Source organism: Drosophila elegans, unplaced genomic scaffold, assembly GCF_018152505.1.
Source record: "Drosophila elegans isolate 14027-0461.03 unplaced genomic scaffold, ASM1815250v1 contig_814, whole genome shotgun sequence".
In the NCBI taxonomy this organism is placed as follows: Eukaryota; Metazoa; Arthropoda; class Insecta; order Diptera; family Drosophilidae; genus Drosophila; species Drosophila elegans.
The window spans coordinates 13,890,522-13,905,760 of NW_024546167.1; the positions used below are offsets into that span (position 1 = coordinate 13,890,522).

Sequence of the window (15,239 nt, forward strand, 5' to 3'; positions counted from 1 at the left end):
TCTTTGGGTAAAAAGCTGGAATGATTACTCAGAATGTTTGGGCATCTATTTTTTTTTTTATTTTGTAAAAAAAATGTTTTTTAATCATCAATGTTTAATTTTATAGCCATGACTGTTGGTAGGCAGTGTGTCAGCTGTAGGGTTGCTTCTTTTCGTAAAAAGATAACGCGAAGACATCTGTTGCTGTAAAAAAATATATAAATATATATATTAAGGTACTTATACTTTCCTCCTCTTCAACTGCTTCTTGCTATTTTTGTACTCTTATGACAATGATGCCATTGAAATCGTGCACACATACAGTATGAACTCAATTTAAATTAATTGTTTTTATATTTTGTAAAACATTTTCTACATTTTTTTTAATTACCAAATTTGTAAAAACATTTTATTATATTAATTTTGAATATTTCCTGTCTCTAAATATTAAAATATTTAAACTTAAAACGCAATTGGGAATTTGTTTAGGCCTAGTTATATATGCATATATAATTTTCATCAATATTACACATTCTTAAGAATAAAATAGACTTAATTTCTTAAAATGTTTTCTCCATCGACTGTTCACTGTAGCTAGTAAGCTTTCGTAAACAAAGAACAGCTGAGCTTTGTGGAAGTGTTAGTGAGATATTGCATTGTGAAAACTCACACAAGATAAGCGGAAAAAGTTGCCAACCCAAGCGAAAAAATCCGACAAAAATAATAAAATTCCTAGTCGACAAAACTCAGAATATCACGTATCTGTCAGATACAAAATACAGTCGTATCGTCAGTTGGAAAATTCTGCAGTTGAGCGAATCACGTAGGCCAGAGAAGCCATGGAGGAGAACCACTATTGGAGCAGCAAGGGAATTCTGGTCAAGTGCGGCGGATTCTCATCGCAATTGGCCAGGAATGTTACCGAAAAGGTCGATGGAGACCCCTTGTGGGGCTCCCGATTTGATGCCACCAATCCGAAGGCTGTGATCCAAACACATCTGGATTTTCTGCGCATTGGAGCGGACATCATTCTAACCAACACATATCAGTCCAGCGTGGAGGGCTTCGTCAAGCACCTGGGTGTGAGCCAAGAGCGGGGTGTGGAACTGATCCAAAGGAGTGTCCAGCTGGCCAAGGAGGCCAAAGAACAGTACCTAAAGGAAACCGGTTTGGGATCAGACTCGCCTCTGCCCCTGATTTTGGGCTCGATTGGACCTTTTGGCGCCTGCCTGCACGACGGATCCGAATATTCCGGCAATTATGCGGACAAGATAACCAAGGAGCAGCTTCAGACGTGGCACAGGACCAGAATCGAGATTTGCTTGGCAGCCGGAGTCGATGGACTGGCCCTGGAAACCCTGCCCTGCCAGTTGGAAGCGGAGGCAGTCACCGAATTCGTACTGGACAACTGTCCGGACACCAAGTTTTGGGTCTCCTTTCAGTGCAAGGTGAGTAGTAGTGATTAGACGAAAATAACAAAAAAATTATAGAAATTAAATTATTATATTTAACAAAATTTTGAGCTTTTAAATTATTTTTTAAATTTTTGCACGTGTGATGAAAGCTTTTCTAAAACTTTGTGTTATAGAATTACTATAAACAAACATGACCTCTAGTTTAGCAAGCAAATAAACTGAGGTTTTTATTTTGTTGCTACATAAGGATTAAGTTAACAAAATTTCTAGTTAGAAAAGTTATATTATACTAAAATGGGATATAAAAATAATTATTTGTATTTAAATTTACATTTTTATATATTTTTGTAAAATATTTTAATTTAAGAAATACTTAGAATGGTTAAAGGAATTAGTTTATTACGAGTATTTAATATTCCACTTGAAATTAGACCCTAGTAAAAATGTATAGTTTATATTTTCAGGATGAAGAGCATCTGGCGAGTGGTGAATCCTTTGCGAAGGCGGCTCTCACCGTGTGGCGTTTGGTCCAGAACCGGAAGGCGGAGGACAGGCTCTTTGGAATCGGGATCAACTGTGTGAACCCACTATTTGTGACGCCTTTGCTAAAATCCTTCACCAAAGCCGCAGGATCGGATCGCATTCCGCTGGTGGTCTACAGCAATCGGGGAGAAATCTACGATGCGGATCAAGAGGAGTGGACGGGAACTGGCGAGGAAGTGGTCAGGTTTGTGCCCGAATGGATCCAGCTGGGCGTTCGCATCGTAGGCGGCTGTTGCCGGGTCTATCCAACGGATGTACTGGCGATCCGCAAGTACATCGATAGCCTCAACATAACGCCGTAATCAGTCGACCACTCCGAGCACTGATAGCTGCCTTGTCGATGATGCGAAAGCCGTTTAGTGTGACTAGACCTAGACCTATTTAGTGTGCTAAATACATACAATGGTGTGCTAAATGTACTTAGATCAGATGGGCAGCCTAATCAGAGTGGAATAAAGCGTCGACGGCTGGGAGACGAAAACAGATTAAGCGGGCGGACCAAAGGTAAACAAGTGGGTGGGGGACAGGGGATGGGATGCGATGGGAATCGGAGCTGGCGGTCACCGTCACCAAGCGACCGTTTTCGCAAACCTAGCTCAATTTAAGTCCGAATCCAAATCGGAGCAATCTCTGATTCAACTTATACATATCAAAGTGCATTTTCCCTCGTGAAACGAATGTTTATTTTGTACTTAATATTTCAACTTAATCACATACATCTTGTTAAACTAGATTTAAGTGAACTTATCGTACCTAAGCTCTAAAATCAAAAGGAGATTTTATATTTGCAAGAATTTATGTATGGAAATAAACATTTAAGAAATAAAATGCATAAATAATATCACTGATTTATCCTTGATTTAACACGTGGTAATCTGGTGATGGCAAATGTTTCTAATACTAAAACATATATAACGCTTAAAACAGGCTCTTAAAAAATATGTTTTATTCATTTTAATTTTCTTAAAGCAAAGCTTAAAATTTTTGTTAGGGAAATAAGTTAGTGGTTTTGTTTAGCTACATTATACATTACAGCCACATTATACCCCTTAATTATAAGTAAAGAAAGTTAATTAAGAGATCTCAGCAACTTTTAATATATTTTAAAGTAAAAATATGTTATTCTAGTTATCAGTATATTTTAAATCATAGAAAAAATTGAGTTTTTTTTGTTATTTTAAATGCGTTTCTGGTTGTTTACCTTAATTAATTTTTGGTCCATAGTCTAATTCAAAACGTCAAAAATTGTTTTGTTATTTGAAATGTGTTCATGTTTGTTTACCTAAAGAAAGGCCTTGAATTATTTAATTTATTCAATTAATCAATTTATTTTTGAGCCATAATCTTGTGCTATTGGAAGCACCCGCTGTTACCCTCTGATGGAGGCAGAGTCAATAAACCAAGTACATGGTGATCCAAGTCGGCTCCCAGAGGTTATCGACGTCGATTTAGCCGAGATCCATCCAGAGGAGCAGCATATTCCGAGTGGCATCGCTCGGAGACCTGGACCACGCACTCTGACGATCTGAAGATTTCATCAGCCTTGTACTGTGGATGTGGAGGTGGAGGTGGAGGAGGCTCTGTCAACCCGGACAATCCAACCATCCAATCCGGACAATCTCAATCTGGCTGGCCAGCGTCTGGCAGCTGTGCACCCGTGTTATCACCCAGAAAGTAACACTTGGTGGGGGCACTCTCATGTTTGTGTTTGCCGTTTTATTTTGTTTTGTTATAAATTTTATTTATTAATTTCGCCCTGATAAGCCAACCCTCACAGCTGAGTGGCTGGTGGCTGCTGGCTGGTGCCAGAAGGTATAAAAGCCCCTCGACGCGTTGTAAAACACTTAAACGTTCGACGAGCACCCAGTGCGATAGATCATATCCAACAGTCTGAGGGTTCTCTACAAAAAAACCAAAGCAATAGCTTGATAACCGCCAGTCTAGCGTCTATGAAAGTTGTTATTGACTCTAGCGATTTACAAGCCCTATAAATAAGCTTCCAAGGTGAGTGTTGTGTTTGTGGCTGTCTAGCTGTCAAATTGATTCCCTGACAAAGGGTGCTTAGACTCGCAAAAGAAGTATCTAATTTATCTAAAAGTCTTAAAAAATAAACTTTTATCAAAATACATTCTTGCTCTATTTATTTCAAGCATAAATTATACTTAATACTTAAAACGTTTAAAACAATATGAAAGGCTTAATAAATAAAATCTAAAATTTTGGGATATATAAATTGTGTTATAATCTTATTTTGATTGATATTAATATTTAAAAAAAAATCAAAAATGAAAATCAAATCTAATTTGTGGTTATTTGTTTTTTAAAAAGTAATTTTTTTGTACTTAAAAAAATTTATAAAACTTACGAATCATACTTTACTTTTTTTTTATCATTAATAATATTAAGCAAAAATATTTGAACACGCAACTGATTAAAAGTTAGTATTCGAATAAGCTTAATTGGCCCGCCACAAACTATGTAGTGCATTTCGAACTACCCTTATCGTAGTTAGCCGTATTTTCTAGAAAGTACTTCTTAAGTTGTCAGTGCACTTGACTTCCGTTGTGCCAAGTTCGATGAACTAGAAAAATGGGTGATAAGTTAGTTAAGTTAGTAAACAACTGTGCCAAAGCACAGATGCAACATTGTTGCTGAATCAAACCTTATTCGATAAGCAGTCGGCCAGATGTCGGGGCTCATATAACAAATGTGTACATATTAATTATCTCCTATTGCGCTGACGTAGGAAAATGTAACTAATAAATAATTTAGCTTAGTCCCCTCCCCTTTCAGTAACCTTGTGAATTGTAACCATGGGATTGACGCGCGTGCTGGTGAAGGATGGCGGTTTCGGCACCCAGATGACCGTGCATGTGGGCAACTCTGTGGACGGGGATCCGCTGTGGAGTGCCCGGTTTAATGCCACCAATCCGGCGGCCATTATCAGCACCCACCTGGATTTTCTGCAGAGTGAGCACCTGGTTGCTAGGAGCAATTAGCAGGAGACTAACTTAACTTCCCCCCTGAAAATAATAGATGGAGCCGATATAATCCTCACGAACACCTATCAGTCCAGTGTCGAGGGCTATATGGAGTATCTGGAATTGGACGAGGAGCAGAGCATCGAGTTGATTAGGAACACGGTCCGTTTGGCGCACATTGCCAAGGAGCGCTATCTCACGGAGTGCTATCAGGCCCAGCTGGCCATTCCGGAAGGTAAGTCCAGATATCCCGGTGGAACTAATATATCTAAAATCTGATGATGTTGTACTAGCACAGGATTTTAGATTGATTTTTATTGGGGGTATGAGGAAGGATGTTTAAGATTTGATGGTCTTTTTAATTAAACTTTGATTTGTTTAATTCAATCAGCATTTAATTGTTTTAATTATTTGCTTTTGTTTTTATTTTTTTATTATTTCAAGAAATTATTAAATTATTATTATTTCAAGAAATATTATATGCCTTTTAGTGTACACAGATTATTAAAATGCTAATTTACAAAACTGCTTTAATTAATTGCATTATTTTATATTTTGATAATTAAAAAACAAACTTTATTTTCAGGCTACCCATTGATCATCGCGTCGATTGGACCTTTTGGCGCCCACCTGCACGATGGATCGGAGTACACCGGCAGCTATGCCGACTATGTGCCCGTTAAGGAGATTACGGACTGGCATCGCGTGCGGATCGAAGCCTGTTTGGAGGCCGGCGTGGATGCACTGGCCATCGAGACGATTCCCTGCCAGATGGAGGCTGAGGCTCTGGTGGAGATGCTGTGCGATGACTATCCGGACGTGAAGTTCTGGGTGGCCTTCCAGTGCAAGGATGAGAGCACTTTGGCCCACGGCGAGACTTTTGCGGATGCGGCAAATGCGATCTGGGACTTTTTGGCGGAGCGAAATGCCCAGGATAAATGTCTGGCCATCGGGGTAAATTGTGTGCATCCCAAATTTGTGACTCCTCTGTTCAAGAGTTTGAACGGAGATCGCCAGGTGGCTGAGCAGATTCCCCTGGTGGTGTACCCGAACAGTGGAGAAGTTTACGACGTGGTCAACGGCTGGCAGGGAAAGGAGCACTGTGTGCCCCTCGCCAACTACGTCCCCGAGTGGGCGCAACTGGGGGCCAAGGTCATCGGCGGGTGCTGTCGAACCTATGCGAGGGATATCCGCAACATTGGGGAGGCCATTCGGAACTGGAACAAGCAGAAGAAGCTCTCCTAGAACCACAACACTGGGGATCTCAGTTACTTCGAACAGAACAAAATGCATTTCGAATTAGTCTTTGTTAATAGGTATTAAGATTTAGATTTAATTTAAATAAATACAAGTAAGATAGAAGCTATTAGTGGTCTTAATTTTTATTTAATCAATTCACAAAAAAAATTCAACATTTTCTAACTGGTTTCGATTCAAAAAAGAAATAAGAGTAATCGGTACTATAAATATTTTTTTATTTTTGGAACATGAAAACTGTTTTAAATCATTTAATGAATTGAGAGACCACCCAAAACTTTTAATATTATAATTTTTAAAAAATTGGCGCCATAAATAAATCGAACCATCGACTGCACTACATTTTGCCAGTCACAACGAAGCAAATTATCGATAGTGACTCTAAATCACAAAATTCCAAACTATCGATAGTGTCATCGATGTTTTGACAGCTCCAGTTCGCCTGTAATCGATTCAACGCCGAACGAGTGACAGCCAAAAAAACAGCCAGCTGTGAAAATTAGCAAAAAGTTGTAGATAATTTAGTAATTTCACAGAACAGGTTACTTTTAACACACACAAAATGTTGATCAAAGTAAAGGTGAGTGGAAAGTTATACTAGCCACAATGTGGGATACTAATGAGTTGTAACCCCCGGGCCAAGCGTCACTTCAAACAACAACAAAAGCGAGGGATATAAAAGTTTATATTGAATGGGTTCCAAAATAATATTAATGTTAATATGTGTTATATTTCTGAAAGACTCTGACCGGCAAGGAAATCGAAATCGACATAGAGCCCACGGACAAGGTGGATCGCATTAAGGAGCGCGTGGAAGAAAAGGAGGGCATTCCGCCGCAACAACAGCGTCTCATTTTCTCCGGCAAGCAAATGTAAGTGTTTTAGGAACTACGCCTTTGATTTAAACTAATTCCGCATGTAATCCCATCCAGGAATGATGATAAAACCGCAGCCGACTACAAGGTGCAAGGTGGGTCTGTCCTCCATTTGGTCCTGGCTCTGCGAGGCGGTGATTCCATCCTGATAAACTGTCTATAACTAATGCCGGAACTTGTTTAAACAGACTGTTTTAAATTGGAGAACACACTCATATAAAATGCATTCAAATATATTTAGCTTGAGAAGCATCGGATTAAAGTATAACATATAAAACTATCAAATCTGTATTCGCTTAAGGGAAAACTAGGCTAAAGTGAAAATCAGAATAGGATTCAAATGAAACCAAACTTAAATTGTTTCCTAGACCTTTTTATGATCATTTTTGTAAAGTTTTAAAAACAATTTCATAAAAGAATCAATAAATTGCACATTTTAATTTATGTTTCATAGATTCAGCCATATACTAAATACAATAAAAACAAAAAACTAAAAGTTTTAAAAAGTATTTTGAAATAGTATCCAAAAATGAAAACAGGAATTTCACTCTTTAATTAACAAAAAAATCTGATTTAATTTAAATATTCAGGCAGACGCATTATTGACGCATCGTAATGATGACTCAGGCTTTGAAAAGTATATAAAAATGCATTTATTTTGTATCAGTGGCAGTTTGTGAGTTCAGTTCTGTTTAACAAAACGTCCGACTAGCAGGTGATTCTTTGGCGTGCACTGCTCGGGCTTCAGGCGCGTGAGGATCACTTGGTAGCCCGCCTCCTCCGCCTGCAGCTGGCGATCGGTGTCCACCACGGCCATGCAGTGGAGTCCCTGGAGCGTCGTCTCCGGCTTGCAGTTGGTGGTGCCCATCTCGTGCGCCTGATCCGCCGAATGGGCGATGTACAGGTAGTCCTTTGTGCCCAAAACCCCTTGAAACGCTTCGCTCAGTGGGTACGAGATGTGCGGCATGGGTTGCAGGGATCCGTAGCAACAGGGACAGCACACAAAGTGCGCCTTGGCCCGGCGACACTGCTGCAGAACAATATCCGTGGCAGTTCCACAGGCGTGCAGCGAGGCCCCGATCTCGAATCCTCCCACAAAGTAATCTATATTGCATTGGTAGAAGACGCAGTTGCTTAAGCCCAATTCGACGGTCCTCTTTTGGGCTTGGAGCAGGGAAAAGGCTTTGTTTTCCATCACAATAATGGTGCACTTTGGCAGTTTGAGGGCCAGCAGAATGGCCAAGTGTCCTGTGCCGCTGCAGAAGTCCACGATGCGATCCCCAGGCTGAGCTAAAGAAACCACAGCATTTGCCATGTTCTCCAGCTGTTGTCGCTTGCGTGCGAGTCGCTCCTTGGGCAGCGCTGAACTCTTGGCATGCGTGGGCTCGATCTGCTCCCAGTCGATGAGCTGCTGGCCGTAGGTGCGCTCCGAATCCGAGTTGAATTGCAGCTGCAGCGGGGAAAGTTTTCCCAGGGCTGCTTCCACCTCCAACTGACTGGTGTAAACGCGGTTGCGTGGCTTGTATCGCTTGGGATCGGCCTTGTAGAGACTGGTGGCCTCGCAGTCGGGGATTCCCAGGTCGCCGGGAGGTGTCCTTACTACCTGTGGCACATATAGCTCCCTCAGGATTCTGGCGCACTTGCCATCAAAGGCATCAATCTGAAATTGGTAACTTTTTAGGTATTTAAAGGCAAATTAAAGGGAGGTCTTTTTACTCACCTCGCTAAACCAGGTACTGGTGAGAGGGAAATGGGGCAGCATCTGCCCGCAATGCTGGAAGACGATTCTTAACAGGGGATATAAGATGAGATCGGCAATGGTGAAGCTAATGCCCTCGGCGAATCGGTGCTCTATAAGCAGCTCTTCCTTGGGCGTGGTGCACTTGATCTGCACTCGCTCCCTCCTCTTTACTGTGCCGCCATTCTCTGTCTGATTGGCCTGTTCCCTGGCCTGCTTATAGATGTTGTGCATCCTCACCGGCTCGTTCATATGTTGCTCGAATCTCACCACTTCCGGGGGCACGGAGTCCAAAATTTGACCATTGTGAATATTACTCACAACATCCACCACATCAACCTCACAGAACCTGGTCCAAATCGAAGCTTCTGATGGAGCCAAAAGGCAACTGCCCTTGAAGCCCAACAATTTCTTTAGCTCCTCATTCGATTGCCTGGAAATCAGCTCTCTGAAATTAAAGAATTGTGTTACCAAATTATATCTACTATTGGGAATTAAAAAAAAAAAAGATAACGAGAACTAAGGTTAAGGCTTAAACTAAGAAGATATTTAAATAAAAATATCAATTTATAAACAAAAATTCTTTTAATAAATAAGTAACAAGAAATATTAAATTAACAGGAAAATACAATACTAACAACAGTTTAATTGAGGATAATTAAACAAGATACAGTTTTGTGTTGACCAATTTCAGATAATAGGTAGATCTAAATCTTAAACACTTCAGTGTTCTTCTGTACATAACCTTTATTTCTGAGCCCAATGGTAATTAATAGATCAAACCTAGTCTTTAAATAATCTGACTAGGGTTTAATAACGTTGACCAACCTGCAAACAGCACAGGTTCCTGCAATATACGTATTTCCATCCTTCTCGTAGATGGGAAGTTTCAAATCTCGGATGGCGGGCAGGGATGCGGCCTCCCGGCACGTGATGTGCTGATCCGTGAGCTCCTTCCGCAGCTGCGAGCTCCTTAAAGCTATCTTACCGCCCTCAATCTTGGTGGACAATGGTTATGGGGTTAATAAACATTCTTTCAGCTAGTTTGTAAAGCACTTATCAAACCTTAGTGGAAACGAAGTTGACCCGCACATTTTTCGGATCGTCCAGGAATTGATACGTATACAAGGCCAAAAACGATGATACACTGGTGTAGATTGTGGTCTCCTTCTGCGTGCTGATTTCGATCTCCAGGTACAACTGATCCATAGTTTCATTAACAAATTGGGAACTAAACAAAAACCCAAAATAAAATAAACGAGCGAGGAAATAAGAACCAGCTGGGGGGCAAACAAAAGGAAGAAGAAAGAGAGCCATTCACCTGTCTGCGTAAAGAGCGATAGTTATATATGTTATCGATTGTTAAACAGCTTGCACAATCGGCGCGCAATTTTAATTTAAAAATTTACAAACCGCATGTTAATTAACGAACTATCAAAATTTGATGAAAATTTGATTTTAAAATATTCCCCGACTTACTCTTTTAATTTTTTATTTACCTTTTTTGTTGAGGAAAGCTTTTAAATGTAGTTTAAAGATTAATGCCTTGATTAAACCCCAAGTGCTAAAAATAAAGTAACATTAACGTTGATATACCAATACTTAAATACAAGGAGTTGTAATTTTAAATTAAATACGTTTAATAAGAAAATGTTTTTTTTAAAAATAAAGTAGCTCTTATTTATATGCATATATAAAAATCCTAATCGTGGTTTCTGCAATCCTTTTCGAGGTAGCAAATACTCGTTTTGGTCCGCCTTTTTGACCGTCCACTTTTTTTTGGTTTCTGCCATTTTCATTCTTTTTCTCCCCAACTCCCCCTCTCAGGCCGCCATGGCTAGTGGCTAAAAATAAAGAAGTTCTTGTTGCCGCCGTTCTTCTGGCTCAGCAAAAAGGGCAACATAATTCTTGCCCATACACTTCTCTCACGAATGGTCTTATACCTGCTGTTAAAACGTTTATATGATTTATTTTATATATTTTTTTAATATTTAACATTTCAATCAACAAAAGAAAAGTTTAAATAAGTTAGTTTTGATATCGGTACCCTTAAAATTATCTGGAGTTAAGAAACAATTTAATTTCTTCAAATAATGCTGTGATGAACAGAACGAATTTAAATAAGAGACTTCAAACCTCTAGAAATTTAAATCTAATTTTAAAAAGTGAGTACAGAAAAATGTTCAATATTTTAGGGAAGGTAAAATTGAAGAGTATTAACCTGAGGAACAATGTGCCCAAGGAATGGGGAATGGGCATAAGGTAATGGTAGTGGTAATAGGGAATGGTGGAAGGAAAGAGTGAAACCGACTGAAAATCGGACTGTTCCATTTGCCTGCTGCATTTTGCTGAGTGCCTGCTGCAATTTCTAATCGAAACGAAACCTTCTACACTAATGATGGCCTCGGGAAATAACCTTGGCCCTTTCCCTTTGTTAGCTGAAAAATCGGAGTTTCGCCGGCGCAGATAATCGGTTTTAAGAGGGAGAAACATGGTGGTAACATGCAACATGCTGCAGTATGAGATCGCTGCGTTTTAAATACTGTGCGCCTGCTCGAAGTTGTTCCGTTAAAATCTGTGCTCTAGGGCAGAGGCCACAAAATGTTGCACAAACATCCAGGTTCAGGGGAGCAACATTAAAGGGCTCCCAGTATCAGTCGTCTCCCTTGCACTCGCCCACTCGTTATGGGGCCCTTCTCCAAAGACATGCAACCCAACACACTCTGGCCCTCTCGCTCTGGCTTAGAATTCTTTTTCGCTTGGAATGACATGGGGAATATAATATGTATACACAGTACATGGGAATCGGCATGGGAATGGGAAGTGGAAGTGGCTGGCAAAGGGGGTGCCTTACTGCTCTAACTGCTTCTCATGTATCTTTCCATCGCTGCTGCTCGCCTGTTCCCGGACACCATCGAAATTTCACATGTATTCCCACGGCCTGAATTTTCCCATGAAGAAGAGGAAGAGGATGGGGAGAATTTCAACAAGAGACAGCCGGAGAATCGCTCACACACACACTGCCTTTTTTTTCCGTTTTTTTCTTCATTGTTGCATTGAGTCTGCTCCCAGGGTCCGACGCACTGAAAAATATAATCCTTTAGTTCCTGAAAACGGTGCGGTTTTGGAAAGAGTACAAAATGTTTCGTAAGATGGCTTGACGAAATTTGTACAAATTTTACACAGTGGTTGATTAAATGATTTATTTACTCATGTTAATTTATATCATTAACGCTGTCGATCCTGAATTCCGAAGGACAATGGTTTCAAACGAAAAGACAAATCTTCCTTTTATTTATATTTTGTAATCCGTCCGGACTAGGAGTATATTTAAAAAAGGTGCCCCGACCCACGTCTTAAGAGCGGAAAAAGAGTTAAAATATGTCAATATATTTAAAACTAATAAAAGCCAATAAATTTCACCAATCATTTTTTTTATTTAAATTTAAAATGTAAAATAAAACACTTGCTAAATTTGGTTCAGTGCCTGGTTCTTCCGTTCCTCCAGTTCTGCTGGTCGTTTTGTTTATGCTGCTGTGGCTGTTGATGCTGCCTCTTCTCGTATTCCCATTCCATCGCCCTCATCCTACTCCACCTCCTCCCGTTCCCGATTCAAGTTAGTGCCCTAAGTCCAGACTGGTCCTGGTCACGGTCCCTTGTCCCTCCTCGAACTTTACTTTTGCATCCGCTCGGGCTAACATCTTCTTCATCTGCCTCACTTGATGTCGTGTCCCTCCCCGGCTTCGAATTCCTTTGGTGTCCAAGTCTGGCTTCTTTAACCTCTCCTTACTAAGGCTTCTTCAGCATCTGAGGCACTGTGGATATGGTGGAGAATTAAGTATCAAGTATACCAGACTTATTAAGATGATATGTGATCGTAATAAACAATATAATATCTAAGGGTATACTTACATTACCAACATCTCCTCAAGGGCGGCGACCAAAGGCGGTACAAGAAGTTCCCAATGGAAGAGATCAGAGTGGCAGTCACATGCAGACTATAATGCAATGGCACATATAGAAATTCCAGACTTTGTAGAGGATTGGGTCTTATTGTGTGAATTGTAACTGGTACAACTGCCATGGTAGGGAATTTAAGAAGGTCAACAGCAAACGGAAGTAACGTGCGTCTAAAACTTAAAAAAATGCTTAGAAATTTGGCAACCGAATGAAAGAAAGACCTACTGGGGATCTAGTTAAAAAACATAATACATTTTCAAATAAAATTTTTGTTGGTTTTCTGGCCACTGTGCCGCAGCAAAAGCGGCCTTGGGGAGCTCCAGGAATGTCTAAGCAATTGCCAGACAACTGGAGCCACATCCTCTGTCCGATTTCTCGACTAAGCCTGCCCCTGCCCTTGCCTCCAACCCCTTCCCGCCCTCCTAACCCACAACCTTGAACAAGGCTTCCTCTAATGGTTGGCTCCATGAATGTCGTGTTTCCACTTCGCCTCATCCACTGCACTCCACTCCAGTTCCCGCCACCACCCCCAAAAAACTACTTCAGTTCCCGATAATGTGGCATTGACTTGGCAGCAGTTATTCCAGTTATGTGTGCCACACTTCGACAGACATGCAGCTCCGGCTACTGCACTCCTGGTTCGTCAATATGTTCAAGGATTTTTTCAAGCTTCCAGGCATACCAATGACTTATGTTGGATGTCGGGTTGCTCTGAAATATGAGAGCCAAAATGACAAAGAAATAAGATCCATGTGCCCGTACATATAATATTCAAATTGGTAAGCTTTTCATTTTGTTTATTGAAAAAACAAAAATTGTAATTTAATTTATTAAATTAACAACAAAAATGAATAATAATAATAATAAGCGACTTGTTAAAATTATATTAACCTCGTCTTAAAATTAGTTTCCATTATTAAGTCTCGTGTTGACAAAAATCAAGCCAAGAACTAAAAAATAATAAAAATGATGTAAAATATTTGTATTAAGTTGCTTATCTAAGGTATGTAAGGCATTTATTATTTTTTGATAGTTTTAGGTTTTTTTTTGTCTATACGGAACAAAGTAATGGAAACAACCATTCAAGGAAAGAAAACATCCGTCTCAATTTTTGAACATGTTCTAATCCAACATGATAAATTTCGTAAAATATATATAATAATTACGGCGTTCTTAAATATTAATTAAATATTCGCCTTTGCCGAGTAAAATGAGTAACCGTGCAGTTGGAGTAAAGGAAACCCCAGCATGAGCTGCGGATGTCCCGAGTATAACTCTATCCACCACTCAATTCAAAATATGATTTCCCCCAAAACCACCACTCAGCTGTCGCCGCACACACCTACGTACGCACATACACATACACCCTCTCAAAAGCGACTCCATGGCGAGAGGTAAACAAACAGGCAAACAATCAGACAAACCAACAAAACCAACAACCGCACATGGGGCTGAGAAATTCACACTCAGTCGAAACGGAACGAAATCGGAGGTCGAGTGACTATAAATCTCACGGGCAACTGGTTGATTTGCCTGGGCGCCTGTTCATTAGAGTCCATGAATCGAAATTGTGTGGCTCAAGTGACGATATTGTCTTTTTTTCGATTTCGTTTTCCCGTCCGTTGCATTAATTCGAAAATTAGTGTTGGTTAAATGGAAGTAGAGGACCATGAAGAAGACACTTTTTGGCTGGAAATAACTTGTTTTTAGTATCTGGTGGCAAAATATACTTCGAAAATAACAGCTCACTACTCAAAAGTTGAGTGTTTCGTGGGAAATTTGGGGAGACTGGAGCTAGTACCGACTCCGGGTTCTTTTACTTTTGTCTTTTTCCGCGCTTTTTGGCTCCGCTGGCGCTTCCAATTCGAACAACTAGAGCAGTGAGCAGCATCATTTAGATTTAGACCGGAATTGTAACAGGCGCGCAGATTTCAGTAGACTGGTTTTTCAACTCGCCGGCGATTATTCTCGCCCGCTAGCTGTCCCGCTCTACCGGACCTATCGTTATCTCGTTTTCGCATTGGGGAGCTTTCGGTTGGAGCTTGCAGGTGGGAAGCGCCACATTTAAATTTAAATTTGTTGCCACTTGGTGAAGCTAAGTAAAAAAAGAATTAAATAAATGTTAAATCAAAGAAAACGGCTTAGAGCTACAGTTTTTGGGGCATACTTTACACCATTGACTGATTTTCGAGCATAGAACCTCTTCAATTTTATGTTTTAACTTTGGTTTGTTTTTGGAATTTTATTTAGCTTTTTCTTGTAATTTTTAAAATTTAAAAAAAAAAATTACTGAAGGGTCTAAAAATTTAATGGCTCACCAATAAACGTTGATACAGACAGCTTAAAATTCAAAAAAGACAAATTTATAAATGTTGTATACCTCTTTGAGTTTACGTTAAATATCGATTGATTACGCGCCCAAAACACTTTTCCATCGGTTTTTATGACGCCTATCGATTGATCGATTGCACTGGTTACTCAGAAGCAACTC

The 15,239-nt window shown here is 40.0% G+C and overlaps 5 protein-coding genes across 5 annotated transcripts; 3 read left to right on the forward strand and 2 right to left on the reverse strand.

Annotated features, from left to right (window-relative positions):
• The first annotated feature begins 634 nt into the window (after positions 1 to 634).
• Positions 635 to 2,773, forward strand: LOC108139061 (homocysteine S-methyltransferase 2). The gene is made up of 2 exons (XM_017261682.2): positions 635 to 1,427; positions 1,859 to 2,773. The coding sequence occupies exons 1-2, from the start codon at positions 819 to 821 to the stop codon at positions 2,237 to 2,239; spliced, it is 990 nt and encodes a 329-aa protein (XP_017117171.1). The 5' UTR covers positions 635 to 818; the 3' UTR covers positions 2,240 to 2,773.
• Positions 2,774 to 3,771: 998 nt separating this feature from the next.
• On the forward strand, positions 3,772 to 6,280 carry LOC108139048 (homocysteine S-methyltransferase). Its single transcript, XM_041710544.1, has 4 exons — positions 3,772 to 3,941; positions 4,731 to 4,907; positions 4,974 to 5,153; positions 5,505 to 6,280. The coding sequence occupies exons 2-4, from the start codon at positions 4,751 to 4,753 to the stop codon at positions 6,161 to 6,163; spliced, it is 996 nt and encodes a 331-aa protein (XP_041566478.1). The 5' UTR covers positions 3,772 to 3,941; positions 4,731 to 4,750; the 3' UTR covers positions 6,164 to 6,280.
• A 334-nt stretch (positions 6,281 to 6,614) lies between these two features.
• LOC108138670 (NEDD8) lies at positions 6,615 to 7,330 on the forward strand. Its single transcript, XM_017261012.2, has 3 exons — positions 6,615 to 6,755; positions 6,917 to 7,047; positions 7,108 to 7,330. Exons 1-3 carry the CDS (start codon positions 6,738 to 6,740, stop codon positions 7,211 to 7,213), a joined length of 255 nt encoding a protein of 84 aa, XP_017116501.1. The 5' UTR covers positions 6,615 to 6,737; the 3' UTR covers positions 7,214 to 7,330.
• A 262-nt stretch (positions 7,331 to 7,592) lies between these two features.
• LOC108138628 (glutathione S-transferase C-terminal domain-containing protein homolog) lies at positions 7,593 to 10,074 on the reverse strand. Its single transcript, XM_017260915.2, has 4 exons — positions 9,854 to 10,074; positions 9,617 to 9,786; positions 8,771 to 9,236; positions 7,593 to 8,710 (listed from the first exon to the last, which is right to left on the reverse strand). The coding sequence occupies exons 1-4, from the start codon at positions 9,995 to 9,997 to the stop codon at positions 7,733 to 7,735; spliced, it is 1,758 nt and encodes a 585-aa protein (XP_017116404.2). The 5' UTR covers positions 9,998 to 10,074; the 3' UTR covers positions 7,593 to 7,732.
• Positions 10,075 to 12,205: 2,131 nt separating this feature from the next.
• On the reverse strand, positions 12,206 to 12,961 carry LOC108138716. The gene is made up of 2 exons (XM_041710398.1): positions 12,701 to 12,961; positions 12,206 to 12,603 (listed from the first exon to the last, which is right to left on the reverse strand). The coding sequence occupies exon 1, from the start codon at positions 12,870 to 12,872 to the stop codon at positions 12,702 to 12,704; it is 171 nt and encodes a 56-aa protein (XP_041566332.1). The 5' UTR covers positions 12,873 to 12,961; the 3' UTR covers positions 12,206 to 12,603; position 12,701.
• Positions 12,962 to 15,239: the final 2,278 nt, after the last annotated feature.